Source organism: Myotis daubentonii, chromosome 1 (assembly GCF_963259705.1).
Source record: "Myotis daubentonii chromosome 1, mMyoDau2.1, whole genome shotgun sequence".
NCBI lineage: Eukaryota > Metazoa > Chordata > Mammalia > Chiroptera > Vespertilionidae > Myotis > Myotis daubentonii.
The window spans coordinates 157583942-157606656 of record NC_081840.1 but is presented as its reverse complement, the minus strand read 5'-3'; the positions used below and the strand labels follow the sequence as shown (position 1 = coordinate 157606656).

At 44.9% G+C, this 22715-nt stretch overlaps 1 protein-coding gene across 3 annotated transcripts in view; it reads left to right on the top strand.

Moving 5' to 3' along the window:
• SFMBT2 (Scm like with four mbt domains 2) overlaps nucleotides 1–22343 on the top strand; it is a 192080-nt gene extending 169737 nt beyond the window's left edge. For all 3 annotated transcript variants that reach the window (XM_059663739.1, XM_059663731.1, XM_059663748.1), the window contains 5 exons: nucleotides 8016–8191; nucleotides 9528–9694; nucleotides 10036–10305; nucleotides 11053–11181; nucleotides 17470–22343. In XM_059663739.1, the coding sequence (XP_059519722.1) occupies nucleotides 8016–8191; nucleotides 9528–9694; nucleotides 10036–10305; nucleotides 11053–11181; nucleotides 17470–17610 (883 nt within the window). In that variant the 3' untranslated portion in view covers nucleotides 17611–22343. The remainder of the gene's footprint in view (nucleotides 1–8015; nucleotides 8192–9527; nucleotides 9695–10035; nucleotides 10306–11052; nucleotides 11182–17469) is intronic.
• Nucleotides 22344–22715: the final 372 nt, after the last annotated feature.

Sequence of the window (22715 nt, the reverse complement as noted above, 5' to 3'; positions counted from 1 at the left end):
TATTCCATATATTCCTACTTTACTTAAGGGGATGACCATCAGCAATAGTAAAATCAAGGGCAGTTCATCATAGTAGTGATGGCAGAAAACCTGAGTAAGTATTTATACAGAAACCCTTGTTAATTCTTATTTTTAAACTTTCCTATAACATTCAGTACATCCAAAATACACTTAATGGATATGCAAATAGTAGAAATAAAAATTAAAAACCCTTACATTCTATTAAAATCTCCCCTGCTCCTAAGTAAGCCAGAAACTTGCTCTAGAAACCAAAGTGACAAAGGAGCACTCATTTTGCAGTATTTGCGCTCATTTTCCCGTCACCACGTCTATCAGAGCCTTTATTAAATCCAGCCTGATTCAATCAATACAGACACGGCATGGCTATAGTGTAAAGGCGGTGAAGTGCCTGCTATATCTGATGTGACAGGGGGTTCCTCAGCAAGATCTCACACAGCAGCGCTGGGGAGCAGGGCTGTGAGCTGGGTTCGAGTGTGCGGGATCACAGCGGCCATTCCCAGCAGCTGCTAATGATGACAGACTTTCAGGGAGCGGGAACATTTTTTCTCACACTGGGTATTGAGTCACCTCTTTCCTCCTGATGTAAAATGACAACTTTTTAGATCCTGACAACTTTGCTATTTCTTTAGTTCAAATGGGAAGAGAGAGAGAGAGCTGGCTTCTGCCCTGGGAGCTGAAAGGCTGATGTGGTCTCTGTCATGAGTAAATTAACTCAGCACGGAGACCTGCATTAGGGCATCCAGCCACCTTGGTTGTGGCCCGGGAAACTATAACGGCACTAAGAATGTTTTTGGGAAGAACGGGCACCAGACCCTCCACAGGACTTTCTGCATGCTGTCACTGAGCATCTGGGCTTCTAATGGGTTTTACTTCTAAAGCAGGGGTGGGAACCTTTATTCTGCCAGGGCCGTTTAGCTATCTATAACATCATTCTCGGGCCATACACAATTATCAACCTAAAAATTAGCCTGTTATATTTGGCCAAACATTTAATTAACTCCCTAATGCCTTGGCAGGGCCAGAGCCAATGATTTCTCAGGCCTTATACAGCCCGTGGGCCGGACACCCCTCACCCCTGTTCTAAGAGTAAATAAAGACCCATTTACTTGAGAGGGTGGAGGTGCCGTTGAAAAGGTTTGACTTGTACATAGAAGGAAAGCTAACACTGTCACCTGCAGTTGTTCCTCAGTGTTTATTTTTCTGTTTGTCCAATAACCGTACCCTTATAGTAAAACAAATCAAGGTAACATTTGATCACTGTGTAAGGAGTCTATGATATTATGAGTCTTTAACATGAAAGGCAAACTACTGGTATGGTGCGGTAGTGCCAAGGGAACAGTGGACTCGGATGCAGTTTGTTCCAGCTGTTCTGGCAGGGAAAATTCTTTTGGGTGATACTGAAGTGTACTAATTGACCTACATTATTTTGAATTTCAGGAGGAGGAATTTAGGCTCTACCTTAGTGGGGATAAAAAAAAAACTTCCAATTCTATGCATCTAGAGGCATTTAAATATTTTTTCCAATATGTTACAGAAGCTTGGGGGCGGGGGCTTTTTTTGAATGGCGTTTGTGATCGTCTTTACAAAAGCCAGGTGGAGGCTTAGTAGGTTTGCCCAGTTATTTCTTACAGTTCTTCAGAACTTAAAGAGGAGATATCCTGATATAATTTCAAGTGAATTAGTCTTCATTATCAGCTAGGCCGAAGCCAGGAGTTAGTCAAATCTGTACTTTTTAGGTGAGTCATTCTCGGATTCACTGAAAAGATTTTGGTTTCTTGTTTTTCATAAGCAGTGACTAATTTTGTATGTGTTTTTATTTTACTTTTCGGGGCCTTTTATTCATGCCCATATTTTATGAACCAGTAAAATGTAATATTTGGCTATAAGGAGATTATGTGAAAATGGATTCCCAGAGACTTTTTGCTGAAAAACATTTTGTTTCCTCATTTGTTAATTTTTACCTTGCTTAGTTGTATGCAACTTGTTCTGAAAATGTACACTGTACACATTACACGAAGCAGGCAGGTGAAGGAAGGCTGAATTTCTGTGTGTGGGCTCCAGTTCATCTGATTACGGGCGTGGTGTTGCTGGTTCAAACACAGATGTTGTCTTCCTAAAATAAACACCCCTCTCACCCCCCTGATCCTCCCCCCCCCCCCAATGTATTGCACAGAGCTCTCAGCACTTGCAATGCAGGGATCAAGAAGGAAGAGAGATGCCAAAACCGGTTTGGCTCAGTGGATAGAGCGTCGGCCTGCGGACTGAAAGGTCCCAGGTTCGATTCCGGTCAAGGGCATGTACCTGGGTTGCGGGCACATCCCCAGTGGGGGATGTGCAGGAGGCGGCTGATCGATGTTTCTCTCTCATCGATGTTTCTGACTCTCTATCTCTCTCCCTTCCTCTCTGTAAAAAATCAATAAAATATATATTTAAAAAAAAAAAAAGAAGGAAGAGAGACGTTTCTGAGGAGTATAGAAGTCTGAGAACCAGTGAGGGAGCCAGCGTATTGACCCTGGTGTGGGTGGTGTGCCCCCTGAAGTTTGGAAGGAAATCAGAGCCAAATCTCATTGTTGACAGGTTGTGAAGCTTCCCTATTTCTGCAGGTTTATTGAGGTTACCCCTTTCCCCCCTTTAGTTCTTTCTTTAATAAACAAGGATGTGGTTTCCGCTGGTCAGCTGGAACCTTGCTCACCATTCCCACACCCCTCTCACTGCCTACCCAAATTTTGTGAGAAGATCCTGATGTGAGTCATTTGAAGATGAATGACATGACTTAGGCCAACTGGAGGGCATCCCACGTGGGCCGTGCTGATGGTTCTGGGGATTGTCAGGCCAGCGTCAGTCTTTTTGCTCTATTTCTTTTGGCTCAAAATCCACTGTGGTTTTTCTCAGCTCTTTACTGAAGGAGAAGAGACCATTTTTTCCAGCACTCTTCTTCCTCCATCTTCACTGTCTTTCTCCACCCTGCCTTGTGCATGCACACGTGGAAATAAGTCCCTACTTGGGTTGGTGCAAAGATACCGGAAGGCCACTCACGCTTCTTTATTGATGTCATGGAGGAGAAACCTTTTCTCTACCTCTTACGTTCAGTACTTGGGAGTCTGCAAATTAAACTGACAGAAGACAGGTTAGCCAGAGAAAAGACAGTTTACTTACAGGTGCAGCATGTACGCAGGCAGGAGTGCCCCACGCTGAGTAACCCAGGGGGCTACTTAGGATTTGGCACAATGTATATCTGCATGGGCCCGAACTTAGTGGGGAAAGGGAGGGTGGAGAAGAGGCCTCTAGGGGAAGAAGAGGTGGGTTTCTTTAGGAAAGACAAATGTTTTTTTTAGAAGAACAAATGGGAGATAAGGAAGTTTGTGATAATGTGTGTTTATGCGGTGCGAGCCTTCTTTCTGTCTTGTCCATGAAACTCCTGAGAGGGGATTTATGGTAGGTTTACTCTTGGTCTCTCTCCTGCGATTAGAAGCTGCCTCGCAGAGGGAATTTATGGCAGTCTTCATTGCTCGAAAGTTTCTGCTTTTAGTCAGATAATGGAAGCTCCGAAAAAGCTGCCCTCTGCATCTGTGGAATCTCACATGCCTTTGTCTTACAATAATCTTTATATCAGCCCTGGGCTTCTGAGTGGGTCCCCACATTGGCAGCCAGGGAGGCTATCCCTCGTCTGTCCGTCTGTTGTTCTCTGCTCCCTGGACTGTTTCAGAGTGTGCGTCTGAGATGGGTGTCGCCTCAGCATCTCCTTCTGTGTTCCAGCCCAGCAGCCTGTTACTTCTGTCCTTCCCTCCTTCTCTCTGGAATTGTTTACAATGCCCGGGAGTTTTCTGCTGTGTACTAGCTGGTTTGTCTCTTTAAATATCCGCCCCCTACCCCCTACGCCCCCCCCCCGAAAAAACCCACCAAAAAACAAACAAACAAAAAAACTTGAATACTTGAAGAAAATCTTATCTTTACGTGTTTACAATAGCCTGGCTGGGCCATTTAATACATTACATGGCTCAGTGTTCTCCTCTCCAGGTTCACAATGAGAGGCTAAAGGGAAAGGCATTATCCCAGGCTTTTGAGCTGTTCTCACAGTTCCTGCCTACAAGGTTATGTCATTGGGATACGGCTTTTAAACCTTTAGTGGAATGGAAAGCTACAGAGCAGATTCTGATTTTCACCTGTGGTAAAATAAAGGCAGTGCGTGCTGAGGACTGTAGCTTTCAGCTTCACCTGGATGCCTTGAGTGCTGCTGAAGGTGCCAGCTGCCCTCCCACATCTGCGTCTGTCAGGTGGGGCTGCTGACACCTGTCCATTCGTTCTGTCTGGAAGGTTGTATAATGATCACGTGGTGTAATGTCCTTGAGAAAATAGAAATGACAGTATTGTATACACGCAGCTGTCTCCTTCAACCATTGGGCAGAATCTTAGAGCTGCTGTTTGTTGTCTTGGTAGGCCAGGCCGGCACCTCTCTAAGTTTCACAGGCTTTGTTAATAAAACAGTTGTTTGAACAATTGTCCTGATTCGTCGACCAATTTCAAAACCCGATTATTGCTTCAGTCTGGATTCGGATGTTTCAAACAGTTTTTCTTCCACATTTGTGATCATAACTGAAAATGCTCCCAGTACTAATAGTGCTCAAAAATATGCATTTGGTGGGAAATATACATTAAGCTTAATGTTGTTTGAATCATTGTATAAGACAAATTTTATTTTTATGGTTTTTTTAATGTTTATTTTGAAAAACCTCAGAATTACAGAAATATTGCAACTACAAGATACAAATGGACTATTCTTTCTCCAGATCGATTTGGTAGTAAATCGTTGGCCTGATGCCCCAGTCTCCCCAATATACATGGGCAACCTGGCTCACACCACCTTCTCTATGTTTATTTGATCAGGCTCTGGTGTAGTGCCAGTCTCTTTTCACTTCATTCTTCCCTCACCCCACTCAAGGGCCAACTCTCAATGCCAGGCCTTCACACCAATGCACGCCAGCTATCCCCCAGATGCAAATGTCCTCAGAACACAGCAGCCTGCACAGAACACAGGCGCCTGCTCAGAATGCTGCCCTATACCCTCTCCTCACCTGCCTCAGGTGCAGATCCTTCCAGCTGGGGTTTAATTAAGGAGGACCCTGGGGACCAACACCTGTGGAAGCAGAGGAAGAAAAACCAGATTGGGCAGAGGGAGGGACCATCTGTAGCCTGTGGGCAGCTGTGGTGTTAGAATGGCCCTCCATGGTTGTCCAGAGCTGGCCCAGGTGGCCAGGCCTTTTAGCTCCTGCCACAATTAGTCATTGCATGGAGGCTGTCCGGGGGAAGGCAACTTTGCAGCTGGGGCAAACCGAAAGGGGCGACATCTGGAGGTTCCTGGCCAGCAGCACTGCTCGAACCAGGACAGCACGTCCTTCAGGGAAGGGAGGTCCCAGCAGCACTCAAGTGTCCACACCCCGGCCAGGACGCTGCGGATCCCACCCTGCCTTCCCCAGCTCGCACTTTCCTTGCCCAGTCCCCCCACCCTTACCACCACTGCCATGGCTTTTAGACAGAATTGTTCCAAAGGGCAGGAAAGAGGTGTGTGTGTGAAAGAGTCCCTTACCTTTAAACCATACTAAGTGAAGAAGCTAGGAGGTAAAAAACAAATACCTTATGATCTCACTTATATGTGGAATCTAATGAACAAACTAAGCTGATGAGCAAAATAGAAACTGAAGCATGGATACATGGAACAGACTGACAACTGTCAGAGAGGACGTGGGAGGGGTGGACTAGATGAAATAAGGTAAAGGATTAGCCAAAGAACATCCTATATAATAAGAGAGAAATATGCTAATTATCTGTTACTCTGTAACATCACAACCAATCTACAAGTGGTGGAGAGCTACAGGAAGGCACAGCAGCCAACTAGCAGGGGGGAGAGCTACAGGAGGGTGGGGCAGCAAGCTACAAGCAGCGGAGAGCTACCAGCGGATGGCCAGGTGAGGCAAGTGGAAGCGAGCTACTTGCGCATGGATTCATGCGCAGGGCTACTAGTATATGTATAATCCATAGACGCAGACAGTTGTGTATTGATGGCCAGAGTGAGGGGGGTGGGAGGAAAGGTGGGGAAGGAAGTGGGTAAAGGAGGGAAAAATGGGGACATCTGCAATAGTGTCAACAATAAAAATATAGTTAAAAATGACTAATTTTTTCCCCATTAATTTAGATTGTTTTTTTTTTTAATGGTGAAGGGTTGTACTGAGACACTCTTCCACTGAATCATCCTCCTTCAGAAGAGGAAGAAAAGGCCACCCTTTGTCTGTGTCTCAGGCGCTTGTTCCCTTTCTCCTACACCCTCTCCTGAGCTTTTGGAAGTGTCTGCTTGCGAATCCGCAGTCTGGGAACAGAAATAGCTGTCTGTGTCCCCTACTTCCACAGTTTGAATTTTGACCTGATTTTACAGTTCCACTTTCTTACCTTCTGTTATTTTACTATTTTATAGGGACTTTAAGAATCTTTATATTGAGCTCTTTCAAAGAAAGAGCCCCAGGAACACTAAAATTGTGGTGGAAAAAAATCACAAGAGAAAATGTCGAGTAAAACCATATTTTAATTCTCCGTTTCCACCACCATTAAGAATATGCTGTGTTCAGAGTTGTGTTGTGTTTATGAAACACAAGGGAAGCAGAAGCAAGAACCACCCAGAGTGGGTCAGGAAGCCCCTGCTCAGGGTGGGGCTCACTTGCAGCTTGGCTTTCAGAGACAGAAGGGCAAGAAGGACAGAGGGACTGGGACAGGAATGACCAGTGAATGAACATAGAGGCCAGTTTTTCCAATTTAGAATTTAATTTTTTTGTTGTTGATACTTTAAAAAATGAATTTCAGGGGAACAATATTTAGACTTCAGAAGGACAGAAAAGCAAACAAAATCCATTTATTTCCATCACCGTATTCTCAGTGAACCAGACCTAATGTTTTGAACTTCAGTGTTTTATTCACAAATTGCAAAGGTAATGATCTCTTTATGTTACACTCCCGATTGCACGAGTTGCCTCATGTCCCTGTGGTGTGTGGTGGGTTGTCGGAGACCTGAACCTGTGTGTGTGTGTGAAAGAGCAGGTGGCAAAGAGTTCTCTCACACCGTCACCTCACTAGTGGGCAGCGAATCTGTATTCGCTTAGCTTTCCAAGAACCATGCCTGCTCTCTGCCAGAGCCACCCCCACCTGCTAGTTTTCTGGAAAATAATTTCTTGTTCAAGATTTCAATTTGATGCGTTCTCATTTCAGTGGGCTCTAAGTTCAGTGAATGTGAACTAAAAGTAAGGACCTATGATCTGCTGCCAACTGGAAAGTTTATAATTATTTTATACCAATGATAGTTTAAAAAAATATATTGAAAGCTGATTCAGACCTATTTCCAAATGCTCATCCTTTCAAGCAGGCATTATTTACATCGTTATTTACCATAAAAACAGGGTGTCCCCCCAAACAGCTGACAGCTCAATTTTGAAAGTGAAATGTATTTTAATAAATGCTGCCTTTATAATCATTCAAAGTGTGTGTATACGTTTTGGGGGGCACCTATGTTTGGAGGAAGCCTGAAGGACTTAATTTAAAGCAGAACCCAACCTGCTTTCCAGAAGATCTGGTTCCTCGTTTTATGTTGGTGATTTCACTGCATATGGTTTTTCTTGGGCAGGAGAACGTTTTCTTCTCAAAATTGATGAGCGACAAATTACAGTATCTAGATTCTGGAAGCATCTGGAATTGGTGTGAATAACGTATGCCAGCCACAGTGAGAATATGCTAAGTGGAAATCTTTACTGCGGTGATTCTCTTAGCACTGTCAGCACTGGCATTTCTTATAAATATTTGTGTGAGAACATAAAGAATGATAAAAAGAAATGACATGGAAATCACACAGAACTGCTTTATTGTCACAAAATAAAAGGGTACTTTAGGAGACACTGTACAAACTAGGTCTGAGTAATTCTGCAGTCTTGCCAAAACTTTTTCTTCCTTCCTTCTAGGTACAGAGGCAAAACATACAGGGCCGTGGCCAAGATTGTAAGAACTTCTGACCAAGTAGCGGACTTCTGCAGACGGGTCTGTGCCAAGCTAGAGTGCTGTCCAAATTTGTTCAGTCCTGTGCTGGTTTCTGAAAACTGCCCAGAAAACTGCTCCATTCATACCAAAACCAAATACAGTGAGTACAAATAATGAATAGAACATTGGTCCCTGGGCCTGAAATATGAGGTCAAGTAGTTGATGTGTGTGGTTTTTTAAATAACCTTTTTAAAAAACATATATTTTTATTAATTTCAGAGAGGAAGGGGGAAGGAAAGAGATAGAAACATCAACGATGAGAGAGAATCATTGATCGTCTGCCTCCTGCACACCCCACACTGGCGATGTGCCCTGACTTGGAATTGAACCATGAACTCCTGGTTCATAGGTCAACACTCAACCATTGAGTCACACCGGTTGGGCTTACTAGTAAATAACCTTTTGAATTATTTTTCATAGGAACTGCTATGGAAGAATTCTCTATGATCTGCTGTGGCCAATGCTTCTGTGTTTTCCAGCTTGGTCTAAGGAAGGGGTGGGTGATTAAAATCAGGACGCATGTCACTGGTTGGCATCGGCGATGAAGAGTTGAGGGTATATACACTGACATGCATGTCAGGGTATTGGTTGATTTGGAAAACTGTATGGCTGAAAGAAGGGCACAATAAAACACGTTATTGGTAATGGCTAGTTACCAGAACTACTTCTTGGTTTTTAACTGAGCAATTAGAACGAGTCTTTCATCACCCTTTTTTACATGAGCAACGTCCTTGTCACAATCTGTTTCTCCCCTGTTGATGCTACTTTCTTCAGACTCTTGAGTGGAGTAGTTGGAAGGTGCAGAGCACCTTTCGCTTTCTCTGTTCCTCCACCCGGCCTGGGAGAGTTGCTACCACGGCCCAGGCCGGATGTCCTCTCCAGATGTCCCCTCCCTCGGCACTTGCCTCTTCCATCTCCCCATCAGTTGGTGACCTCTGCCTTCTGGAGTTGCTCCCTGGGCCCTGTCCTGCCTCTGCTCTGGTCTCACTCTGCACTGCGGACAGTGCGAGCTCTGAGAACTCTCTGCTCCTGGCTTCTGCTCCTCTGTGTCTCCCACAGTTATGTCTAGCCCAAGGGGTGTCTCACCCTCGTCACAGTGACCTGGGAGTTTGTTCTGCCGGCCCAGGTTCCAGCCCGTTGCTAGGGTGTCACCAGGACCCACAAGCACGGTCGGTGCTCTGCGGACCCCTGCCCAGATGAGATTTGTCAACTCGTGTGTCAGGAACCTGAACATGCTTGAAACACTATTCAGAGTGTGAATTTCCTATATGATACATATCTCCCCATTTCATTCTGCATACACGGTCACTCATGGACAAATCGTAGGAATCCTCTCCCCACCCCTTTGTTGCCCCTGTACTCTATGTCCATGTATGAACATGTGTGTAACCTCTAAAAAAAACTTTAAATTCTCTGTCTTTTCTCTCTCCTTGTAGCCTATTATTATGGAAAGAGAAAGAAGATCATTAAACCCCCAATTGGGGAAAGTAGCATTGAAAGTGGACACCCTAAGCCAACCAGGCGTAGGAAACGGCGAAAATCCATTTTTGTGCAGAAAAAACGGAGGTCTTCTACCGTGGACTTTGCGGCAGGCTCGGGGGAGGTACGTTCACCCGGAGCACCTCCAGCCCTGCACGGGGACGCAGGGCCTGGCGGGCAAGTCCATGGCCGCAGTGGAAGTCTGATCCGAATGGTTAGAAACAGGAGATACCAGCGCCCTCCCCCTCATTTGCTGAAAACAGATTTAGGCTGTCAGCTGCTCCAGCTGGGGAAGGGCAGCCGCTGGGACCCTGGTTGGGACCTGCAGATCAGTCCTCAGAGGCTTCGCCAGGTGCTTTGCACGGAGCCACCTGGACGGGAAAGAGCTCGGGTTAGAGCCCAGCCTCGCATGTTCACGAAGGCTCCTCTCACGTAACTCCATTCCCGTGTTTCCCTCCTTCCCAGGAAAGCGAGGAGGAGGATGCGGATGCCGTGGACGATGACACAGGGAGCGAGGAAACCGGCTCTGAGCTGCGGGACGACCAGACAGACACCTCTTCGGCCGAGGTCCCCTCTGCCAGGCCCCGAAGGGCCGTCACCCTGAGGAGCAGCTCCGAGCCCGAGCGCCGGCTGCCCGTGGAAAGGACGAGACGGGGCCGAAAAGTGCAGGCCGCCTCCTGTGCCGAGGCCGGCGACAAGGGCCCGGCATCCGGCCAGGACAAGGACACAGCACAGGTAAAGCACATGGGCCCTGGAACCGGCTTGCCTGGGCAGAGTGTTGAAGAAGAAAATGCATCATAGTTTCTGGCCTAGACTTTGGGACACCTGTTTAAAATGCTAAAGACACCAGCACTGCTCCAGCCTAATTCTAAGTTAGGGCAAAGGCTTGGTGATTTCATATCTTGACCGAGTGGGTCAGTGAACATCAGATTGGAGTTCTGAAGGAAGGCTTTAAAACCACCAAGAATTCTTTCAGGAGCACAGACAGAAGTCCTCAAGGTCCCATTGAACACTAGACTTTCCCTTTATAGGGTACTCTGTGTTGCCATAAAATAGTAAATTAGCCGGGCGGGTCTCCCCTAAGCCCACGGGTGCCAGATGGTCAGCCAGCAGGTCACTGACACCATTGTCCCCCAGACAAATGGGGGAATAGCTCACTGTCTTGTGTACATTTGCAGATGCCCCTTATCATTCATTTCTCCTATTCAATCAGCTGCCCCAAGTTTTCCTGAACGTGGGATTCAACAGCTACTATCACTGCCTTTAAAAGATATTTTCCCTCTAGTCTCGAGGCACACACATCATCGGAGGCTGTCACAGCCCAGCTGAGTTGCTAAGAAAGTCCCTAGAAAGTGTCTGTGGCTTGTCCTGAGAGTTACGAGAGACTTTAGGGGGAGTCCCCTCAAGGTCCAGGAGGGGTTAGAGGGGACCCCAACCACCATGCAGGGATAAGATGACCTCCTGCTTCCCTCGTCTCTGCAGGAAACAAAGCAAGAGGAGGAGGAAAGGCTCATTTTGGAGAGTAACCCGTTAGAGTGGACAGTGACTGACGTGGTGAGGTTCATTAAACTGACAGACTGCGCCCCCTTGGCCAAAATTTTTCAGGAACAGGTACGGTGGTTCTGTGGTGTATTTGCTGTTTTTATCATGAGACCCTGGGTCTCATTTAAACTCTCTGTTTTAACTGGCTTCCTGAGACACAGCTTTGGTAGGGGAGGGGGCACTTCTTCATTACTTCTGTGTTGGGGGGAGGCAGAAGTCTGAGATCCACATATGGTCTTCACCAACACCTCCTTGGAGGACTCTTTGTGGCCAAGTGGACATGGGAGTCTCGGCTCTCCACTTGACCTTCTTAGATACCCCACTTCTGGGGACCTGCCGCCACCTCTGCTGGTGATGGTGGCTGGGCCGCTTTGTCCTGCAGGGGAGCAGTTGTTGCCTGAAAGGCCTTGTCTCCCTAGACTACCCCTTCCCCAGGCCTCTGGCTAGAGGGAGCAGGTCTCTGTTGGGCCTCTGGTCATCTGTGCCCATTGGCATTTCTGGGTTCCCAGCTTCTTTAGCAATAAGCCTTGGGCATAGGAGCCAAACAAAGAAAACCCAGAGCACTCACCGCCATGTCATATCTTGGGCCCCACAGTCCTAGGTGGTCTGCCTCTCTCCACCTTCAAATTCCTCTTAAGTTTGTTTATTTATAACATCCAGGGCTTTTCGTTATGTATAGTGGGAGAAATAGGGAAAAATATGCCAAGTCAATTTTCCCAGAAGTAATGTTGTATACATTTTGTTTTTCTTCATGCTGCTTTCAACGCTGTTTTCTTTCTTGCTTCCCTTTGGCTTGGGAAAGTATTTTAAAGCCCATGGTGCTAGTATGTTAGGTGGGTATTGTGCTAATGATGGATAAATACACAAGCAGTTGATGCAATCTATACCTTACAGGAGTTTTAAATTTAGCAGATGAGGTGACTGTAACGCGTTAAAATGTAAGATATGCCATGATGAGCCATAGGAAAGGATGGTTTTTATTTATATTTTCCCTCAAATTTATATGCAAACAAATTGGTACTCTGTAAACCCATGCCACTTTGCAGACTTCTCACTGGCCTCATACAAAAAGTTCAAGTTTAAGCCTGTGGTGCGTGCTCTGCTGGGTTTGCTTAATTTGCTAAAATGTCTTGCATTGTGTCACAATGTAAATATCTGTCTCTCAAGACCCTGTCTATTTTTCTTAAAGTTTCCCATAAAATAAATTAAAAATATGTCTATCCAGTCTTTTTTTAGATCACACAAACCAATAGTCCAGAAAAGGGGCAATTCAAGCAATAAATCAGGAAGAAAAAAGAAAGGCCTCTGATTTCCCATGCTCCCAGTGAATTTCTCAGCTTTTCCCCCAAGTTCACCATAATGCGGTAATGAATTGTGCAAAGCAAATAACTGTGGTTCCCAGCTCCTCCCAGGGGAGAGCAGTGCTTTAATGTTCAAAGGTCTCCGATTGACCACAAGAATCTTGTATAGACAACTATAAGTGCTCCCTGAATGAATGAATGAATGAATGAATGAATGATCGGTGGTGAGAGGGCAACGTTGCCTCCTGGCTATCTGACTGCATTTCCTTTCTGGGTGACACTTAAAAGCAGACAGGGAGGAAAAAGCTTCCTTAGACACAAGGAACCTGGGTAATGAACATGTCTCTTCATTAAAACAAACAGAAAAGAGAGAATTACAAGAAATGTGAGGACTTACGTGACTTGGGGCATGCTGATCAGCTATGTCTCTGTCTTGAGAGTGAAAATATAGCAGAACTTTGAAATCTTGCTAAAAGCATTGCATTTGAATGCATGACAAGTGCAGGTATAAAACATGATGCTGTAATGCATATCTACTCATTCCTATGTGTACCCTCCACATACACTGATGGAGCCTCAATAGTCAAAAGGCAGATGGGGAAGGTAGCATTCTTTGTTAGTCTAAAGTCTTCTTTTTGTTTTATTCTAGCCCCAAATTTAGCAGATGAGATGACTGTAACTCATAAATGAAAAATAGTCTCTCCAGACTTTAACTAATAAATGTTTTTCAATTGGTCCTAACACAGATAGAGGGCAGAGCCTCTCCCGCCCAGATGCCAGGTTATCCGTGGAGCTTGAGACCATTTGCACTGTGAAAGGTTAACAGGCTCATGCGTTGATTCCTTTTACAAGTTTCTAGTAATAAGCAAGTGAAAACAAAGCTGATTTGGGAAAAAGATTCAAGTGCTATGTATGCTGAGTCTTTTTTACTTTAGTGCTTCTAAGGCCTGTTTATAACAGCATCTCAAGAAGTTCCTCGCCTTCCCAGGCTAAGGCTTCTAAGACGTGAAGTATTCCCAGCAGGTTGCCACTTCTAGAGCCAAACAATGGGCAGGGCCCTTCCTTCAGTTGCTCTTCTCACACCAGTTATAAGCTTGATCCTGCATACCTGCTTATTTCTCGTGTAGAGAGAAAAATAGGTGGACTTTAATTGATAATAGCCTCAATGCTGTAATGTTAAATTTCACTATAGGCCATTTTGCCTGTCGCGATAGAAGGCTGTTACCCCGCTGTGCTACCTGAAGCACAGGGGCACTTGAGTCCTTTCCTGTTCAATCAGACCTTTAATGACTAATTTTTACTAATTTGTTCTATCATCTTTGAGCCCAAGGGCCACGGCTGTGATTGGTGAGGTCTCCAGTGGAACACTCCAGGTGCCGTGTGAATTTTTAGATGAACTGGAAGGAGCCCAGTGTCTTTATTCACCAGCATGTGAAAAAAATCACAGGGCATGGAACGGTAATCGCTATGCCAGCTCGCTCCTCTGAATGTTGTAAACTCAGAGACTATCATAATCACCAGGAGTATTTATAGAAATTATAAACTTCCCATTACTGGAATACATGCCTTATAATTTTGAAACATTATGGCAACTGCTTAAAAAATCTATATGCTGTAATTTCATGCTGTACAATGCATATTAACCAATAAAACCCTATACATCTATAACTAAACAAACACCAAACTCTCAAAAAAGTTTTGCCTATTCATTCACTTTTTATGAATGAGAGACATAGAATAATCAAAGAACCAAATTAGTGATTTATTTTAATAAAAATTTTCAGGATAATTTACAGGTTCACTTTTAGACTATTCCCTCCTCTTTCTACTTCAATAGACTTGAATGTTCCCATTAAGAAACTGCCATGTCCTATACTGACCTCTATATCAAACAAAAATAAAGTTAATTTTGTCATGTGCTAAGCATAACTTTCACATTGTGAATTCTATTACATTTCATTTTCTAAAAATTAGTAGTCCATTTGTGCTAATTCTGTGTTGAACATGACAAGTGATTTGCCAGCAGTTCTGAATTATATGAAAGTACATTTGTAAAAATTAAATTAACTGTGAGGTCTGTTACTACAAAATCAGTGGAAAGAAAAAAACCTTTTTTCAAACCAGAACAACAGCTGCATATGAGAGGAACTGCCAGGTGGGGTTCCTCCGGCATTCCTTGACTCCTTGCAGGGTCATGTGAGTTTTGCCAGCTTTGCCTCCATTCCCCTCCCTCCCCCTCCCTCTCCTCTGTGGGGACCCTGCAGTGGATGTTGGTGATGTGCAGCCTGCAGCATGAGATAGACATGTTGGTCAACCACATTGGATCACAGTGGCTACCACCATTGCTCTCCCATACCCGTGACAACCCGATGGTCAGGTCGCTAAATCTAGTGCTTTCAACAGGCAGCACGACACTTTGGTGTTTGGAAATCAGAGGTCTGATTTTATTCTTGGTAGCGAATTCTTCTCAAAATAAGAACATCCTAGAGTTCTGTTTTACATCATCATGGAAGATGGCGAATGAGGTGAGAATCCTGAGGACAGCAGAGGCCCTGAGGGTGCTCAGTGCAGACAGCCTGCGCTTTAACCACTCCTCCCACTTGAGGTTTTGGCCCAGTTGTCAGTTTTGCCCAGATAAAAAGCTGGTGTGCAGGATCGCTGTAATGAATCAGATGGTTTAGCCTTAATCCACCCCCACCCCGTAATCTCTATCTTCCTGCAAATAGGAACGTCTCTGCAGATGACGTTCAACTGGGTTTCTCCCAGTTCTGTTAGTCCCAGATGTGCAGGGGCTGCCATGTGGGAACTGCAAGATTCACGAGAAGCGTTTAACTGCTCTGAAGAGGGAAGTTCAAAAATGTGCACTTGATTTCAACCATCCAGGTTGCCCACATTTAAAATTCAGGCCACAGGGAATGGACTTTCCCCACTACCCCACACCCAATTGTGGCCTCAAAACGGAGACCTCTTAGAAACTTCAGGCACAGTCCCCTTAATTTCCACTGGCCATAAATGCTATTCTGAATTTTGTATTTCCTGTGCTCTTAGTTGATTTTTTTCTTATACACAGTGCCTTTCTGCTAGTAGTGTAGGGGTCCCCTTTCCAGTACACTTCTGTGTCAACACTTAGTACTGTTAGGCCTTGGTTTTTGTGGCTATAAAATTAAATTGCATTGTGGGCCTAATTTGTATTTCCCTGTTTCTGAGTGAGGGAATTATTATCTCTTACTAATTCCTTGATTCCTTAATAATTTCCATTGTTCCCTCAGGTTTCAGCTTAGGTAACACCTACTCTCTGTAGCCTTCCTGACTCCTGTAAGATCAGTTCCGTTGTCCATTCAGTTTGAACCTATAGCTCTGTGCCCATACATTAATCTTTCTACATCATAATGGCCTGTTTGTCTGCCTCCCTTGAGATGCATAGAGTCTCCTGGAAGGGGGCGGTCAATCAGTGTGATACCCCCAGAGATTATCAGAGTGTGCCTCACACTTAGTAGATTCTCAGTAGATGCTTGTTGAGTGAATGACATCCTCTACTTACCTGTGTTACATGCCTGTGGCAGCCACCATCACTGAAATTGTCTACAGAGAGTTATATTTACATGTTAAGGTTGATTTTCAATTGTAATTGTTTTTCTATGCTCAAGGATGGCCATCATGACTAAGTGTGGATGTTAACAGCTGAGCTATAACTTTTCCTTAAAGTTTAACACCACAAAAATGCAAGTCTAGTTTCAATGCTGTCTCTAACTAGGTAGCTTTTTGGCATCAATTTCCATCTTTAAGAAAAGCTTCCATTTTGTAATATAAGTTCAGGTCTGTTCTATCCTGTTCTGTCAATTTCATTGAAGCTAATGGTTAAACCTCCTGCTCATAGTTTTATAACATTAGTCTTCCTAAGGCTAACATTCATACTCATTTTGGTTTTTTGTTGTAGATATTTTCAAGACCACTAAATAAACCATTAGTTTAAGAAATGAGCACCTATGTGACATTCCAGTGAATGATGTCTGAGTTCACGCATGCAGTTGCATGACAGTTAAGTCTCCGTGGCTATGGCAGCCCTGGGCACACTGCTCCCCCTGTGGCAGAAAGTCTGGTGTGCTAAGTGTCGGTTTATGCTCTCGTTCCATCCCTGACCTTTGTGTGACCTTGGGCCCACAGTCTCCTGGAGCCTCAGTATTCCCTCTGGAGTATGAAGAGTGTCCCGGTGAATGGAAAGAGGGATGGTAGTTACACTCACTTACTCAGTCAAACAACATCTACATAAATGAACCTGATTACTTATAGAACCAATTGGGGGAAGGGGCAGGAATATCCAGTGGTGTGATCCTAAAGCTTTGCAGTGAGCCTTCCTTCTGCAGCCGGTGCAGTATCACCGACATTTAATGAATATCGTCACGGTGGGGCCCCTGTGTGTAGGCGGAGAAGGACTAATTAAGATAAGAATACAAGTAGCCCTTCCTTCTGGGTGATGTAGGTATGTGGATGTAGGTGTGTGTGTGTGTGTGTGTGTGTGTGTGTGTGTGTGTGTGTGTCTGAACACCTGTGATTTCCTGAATGGAAAATTGTGCTGTGTAGCTGGTGTATTTTTCTAGCATCTTCTCACCATTCTGATGGTGAAATGGAAGACCTTTTCTATTAGTGAAGAGCTTTTACCTTTAGTACAGAAGCCTTTTCTAGTGCTCAGATTGCATCACAGCAGAGCATAGGAAGGACGGGGCCTGGGGGTGCGGGGTGCTCCCCCTGCAAGGAGCAGTGAGCTTGGGAGAAGAATTCCTGCAGCAGCTCACCTGTTACAGCCCTTCATCCCCACCCGCCTAGATGTGACTTTCAGATTATCTTTTAGCAAAAAGGATGTGTTAACCAAGAGATGAGACAGCCATCCAGCCAAGTTGCTCTCTCTGCCCTTGCTCTCCAGAAAGAGAGGAGAGGAGAGCAGCCCCTCCCGCCCTGGACCCCGGGGTGAAGGCTGCTGGGACTAAGGCGTCTCCTTGTCCCCTCGTCCCCTCGGTGCTCACTGTCTGGGCTCTAACCCGGCTTTATTTTCCAACAGGACATTGACGGTCAGGCGCTGCTGCTGCTGACTCTCCCTACCGTGCAGGAGTGCATGGAGCTGAAGCTGGGGCCCGCCATCAAGTTGTGCCATCAGATCGAGAGAGTTAAAGTGGCTTTCTACGCCCAGTATGCCAACTGACTCCACCCTCTGGGGAGGTGGCCCATTGTCTTGGTGATACCGTGTCTCGGGACGGGGTCCAGGACTGGAACTTTTATTTTTCCCTGGATACGTGAGATGGTTCATGCAGTCACCGGGAAGCGCGAAGCACGAAGGACCTCCTTCACCCCCCAGCCTGTTTCATAGTTCCATGTGTTCACAGCACACACCAGGACCACGGAAGTGGCCGTTGGAGGGTGTACATTAAAGTTCTGTGTCAGACCCTGCGGGATATGAAGAGCTTCTTTGTATAGCCACATCTCGCCTTTCTCCCACCCCAAAGCAGGCGGCTGCCTTCGAACAAGGTCCTAAACCAGGGCCCATGTTTCTTTGAAAACACCTGATGGTGCAGTTGATGTCTTTTCAATGTGACCGAGGAGGCTGCCTGGCTGGTATTTTTTGCTCTACTCATTCTCAGGCACATTCATAGATGCTTTTTTGTACCGATACACATGTGACTGTCACCGCAGTAGGATCTTGGTGGCAACTAATTTCTCAAACACAGCTGTAGGCAATGTTTCAGGACATAGCTATAAAGAGATGGGCTAAACCTGCTCGCCCGTCAGAGGTGCCTTTTAGGAAGTGTGGGGGGTGAAGGAAGGCGGTGTGTCATGGCGATGAGACCATTTTCCTTGAGTAATGGACACCTCTACTTGCAGGTTCTTTTATGGGATCTCAGATCTCTCTCATGTTCTAATGGAAGTGTGACTATATCTGGGAGGGAGTCCTTTAGTCTCTTGGGAAATGTTGAGTTGTTTATTGAAGGAAAAGATTAATTTCGGAGAGCAGGAGTGGGAAGAGATTTGAGAGGAGCTTTTTACACACCAGCTACATGCCCCGAGCAGATTCTCTTTGAAGGCCATTTTCAGGGCTCGGCCCTGGCCACTCGTTTACAATAGGCCAACGCCTGCGGCAGAGCGAGCACTGGACCTGAGTCAGGCCTGGTCTTTACCTGGCGCGGCTAATTACTGACTGTGATCTTGGGTGGTGATCACTCTGCACCTCATTCCTGCCAAGTGACAGGTTGGGACACTTAGGACTGGAGCAGTGAGCACACGTTCTCCTGTCTCCATTCTGCTCCTGCTAAGGGAAGAGTCCAGGTTGGCCAAAATGAGAAACAGAGTAAATGGGGACAAGGGGAGGTCCCCATAGCTTTTAACTCTGTCAATCCTACAGCTCACTCTGGCTTTAGGTTCTTAGGACATTTCTTGGGCAATGTTTATTAAATTGGTAAAGAAAGATCTTCGACTCTGAGAATGGCTGGTTGTTTGTACCAAACACTTCATGTGTGTATGCCCCTGAGTGAACCAATATGTATATATTCAAACCCAGATGGACTATTCTATTCTGTTACAGTAGTTGCCCAAATACCTTTTTAAACTTCACGTTGTGCAGGAGTGAACACCAAAGGCAGAGGCTGCACACCTTCAGTTACTTTTTCACTGTAATCACCTTGATCTTTTCGCTTTGATCAGAGTCTCAACAATCCCACGAATACCATGGCAGGGGCCTGGGGGTTGGGGGGCTTATTAGCTGCTCATACTTCTGCTACATTTTAAGGCGGGATTGTCAGATTTGGGAACGTTTGATTACTAATGCCAAACTGTACTAACATTCTGCCACTGTTCCAGATGAAAATGGAAAACAAATATTTTGCGGTTGAGACATTCTCATCTCCCTGTAGCGGATTTCTACAGTCCAGTTCAAACATGTGGCAGATGCATTTGCCTGGGGGGCCACTGATGGAAGGACCCCTGTCTTAAGCACCGTTGTGAGGATGGAAGTGTCCGCGGTGATTCTTGCTTGGCTTGCAGTCCATTCTCTCTTCTAAGCAAAAGTTCCGACCCCCTCTTGGTGTCCCGCCCCTGCCTTCTCAGCCGCGTGCTTTTGGCCTTAAATGCTCGGTCTTGTGGAGTTAAACTCTGTCCAACAATTGGGAAAGGTATCCATTTCAAGATCTTGGCATTCTCCCTGTGCTGACTCATTTATGGTCTCTCACTGTGGCCTTTCCAAGCTCAGCTCTTTCTGTTGCATTTGAAACTGGAAGGAAGGATGTAGCAGCCGAAACACAGCAAGGTGCTTGCAGCATGGACGTCTCCTTCTCATGCCCTCTCAAGGATGACACACAGGAGGAGGCGCAGCACTGAAGCAGATTTCCTGGGGGAGTATCTGGAGCCGCCCACCCAGAGGAGCTGGAAGGCTCCCGCCAGGCAGCCCGGACAAGAGCTGGCCACCACTGCTGGGGGGGCTTCCTGCTCCCCGCAGGGCCAGGTGCCCAAGACTCTCCTCTCCCTGTCTCCCTCTGTACTCTGCTTTGTGTGTGAGGAGGACACGCCTGCCACCACAGGCAGAAGGCCAGCCCTGAGTGATCACCCTGAAGTGATCTCATGCCATCTCCTGGCCCTTCTGGGAGCCAAGATAATGTTTTAGGATCAAGAAGATGCTTTTGCTCGAGTGTTGTTATGTCCTCCTGAACTTGGGTTCTCTGGGAATTTCCGCGGTGGTGGGTATAACTTCACGCCAGTAGCAACTGGGCTACAGAACCATAAGGTGGTGTTCGTTTCTCTGCACCAGCTTCTGTCTTAGAAATAGGGCCAACTGCCGGGAGCATTTTACTGTGCTGTTAACTGTGTCTCTTAGGGCAGGAAATACTGATGTTACACCTGTTACCCCCTCCTCCCCCAAATGCCACTACAGCCCCTAAGTCAAAACGCTCCTACAAGTGATGCTCCTCCCTTGTCCATTCCAGATACTGTGATCTCGCCTCTGTCTCTCTGAGGGACCAAAGTCCTGTCCTCTGTGTCTCCGGACCCCGCACACACCATGCCTCTTATTACCTCTTGGAATGGCTGGGATGCGTGTTTCCCATCCCCTGGGCCAGCAGACACTGCCAATCTGGGCAGGTGTATACCTTGAGAAGCAGAAATGCCACCTCATCTTTAATGGTAAAGGTCCATCATCACTTGATCCCACTCGAAATCGAAGGGAGCTTGTTTCAGCCTCTAACTTCTTGACTTCATTTGTACTGTGTTGGGAAAATACTCTCCATAAAAATATAGGCCTAAAAACCTAACAAGAGCAGGGTATGACTGGCATAACTGAACTTACTGTGCTTTTCAAAAAACAAACAAACAACAACAAAAAAAAAACAGGCAAAGACCAGTTTCCTTCACCATGGAGTTGTGTAGCTTGAAGAACTCATCCATTCCTTTTAAAATTAGGTTCATTTGATCAAAGTTTGACTCACGGTGGTTGAGCAGTACAGCTATTGGTTAGGTTGCTTTACCTTATTTGATCATATTTGAAAGATGATTTCCTGTGTTTGCTTTGATTTGTTTCTCGATAAATTAAAGTGACTCAGATGTTGAACACTGCCCCCTCTAACCCTGACTACAATCTTCAGCAGGTTGATGTTGATCAGCCTTTGAGGACTGGTCTTCGTTTCCTAATTTGTCTCCTAGGATTTTGAGTGTTGTATCAAGCAAGTTCTGAGCTTTTCCTTTTATCTCATACCAAACACCTCTTTCTAAGAGCTGTTCTCCCTTCGTTTTGGGAGTACTAGGTGTTTTCATACTTCTTTTGTAGAACACCCATTTATATTTATTTCTGTATATAGAACTATAAAAACAGGAGTGTTAAAATCTTTGTTGTGGTTTGAACATCGTTGTTGCTTTTTTTGGTTAAGATGGTAAACCTAGGTTCCCAGTACTCTATTCTGTCTTTAGAAAGCTGTGATCGCGTGTGCAATGATTTGAAGGGAAAAATAGTAACTGAAGGTGTCTGTTGTTTTTAAGGATGAGATCATTGGAGAGAGATGCACACTGCCCATGTCTCTTTGGTGCAATAACTAACTAGCAACTGTTACAATTTAATGATTCTCTTATTTATTCACTTTACTTTTCTTTTTAAGGGATTTATAGAATCTCTTTAACTTGGTTGAATCTTTAAGTTCATTGATTTTTGTAGCTCTTATCACTAAAGTTGGTTTACAAGTATCCAAAACATGATGTGATAAAATCAAATTGGGTTATTTTCTCCCACTTCGTTTATGTAAAAATTGTAATTGCTGACACCTGGGGTTTGGTTAAAAGCACCTCTAGTTTATATGATAAATAGTTACAGTGTCCTGAGCTGCAGACTCTCCATCTTACTGCTTTTGTTTTAAATGGCCAGGATTTGGTACCGGTAAATACGTAGTCTTGTCACATAACCAAGCAGAGTGGTGCTTCCTATGCGCCAAAGAGCAGCATTGAGGAAAAAGGAAAGTTTGGGGGCAGGCTGAAAATCACCTTATGTTGGGAAATTGGAGGCAACATTTTTTAAGTGGCAGAAAAAATAATGATCTCATTTGTTGTTCAAAATGAAAGCTAGCATGATATCTGGAAGCGTACGGTCCCTAGTCGTGAATGTTGAAAGCCCTTTTCCTGTTTTGCATTCCAGTTTGAAGAGTTTGTGTTGAAATTTGAGTCATCTATCTTGTGTATGTTTCAGTGCATAAAAGGGAAAATTGGGGGTTTTTGCTTTTGAGATTTGCAGGACAAAAGAGCATGTTGTTGGTTTGTTGTAAGATTGTATTCTGTATATATGTTTTCATGTAAATAAATGAAAATCTATATCAGAGTTATATTTTAATTTTTATTCTTAATGAAAAAAAGCCCTTTTTACTTGAAAAAAAAATGTAAGCCACATTGTTAATAAAGTAAAAATAAATTCTATGGTGGTGTTTGTGTCTTTGCGTTGAAGGTTATTAATTATTTTTAAGATTTGTGTTAGAATTAATTTTTTTTCTTGCTATGTGCTAAAACGTATGTTACAGAGTTTTAATAAACATGGTTCTCAAAATCCTATGTTAACTTTCAGGGCCACCTGCTAGCTCTGCAACATTTTACTCAAAGAGCCTGTGTTTGCTCTTTTCATTGAAACATTACTCTATATCCTGCATGCTCACCTCTAGCTTCCCCGTTTTCAGTGATTGCAGTTGCTCTATGATTACCTGGTGCATTAGTGCAAGTGCTACTTTATGTCTCTGAGGATAATAACCACATTTGTACTTATCACTGCCCTTACGTGTCGCGAGCGAGTCTCAG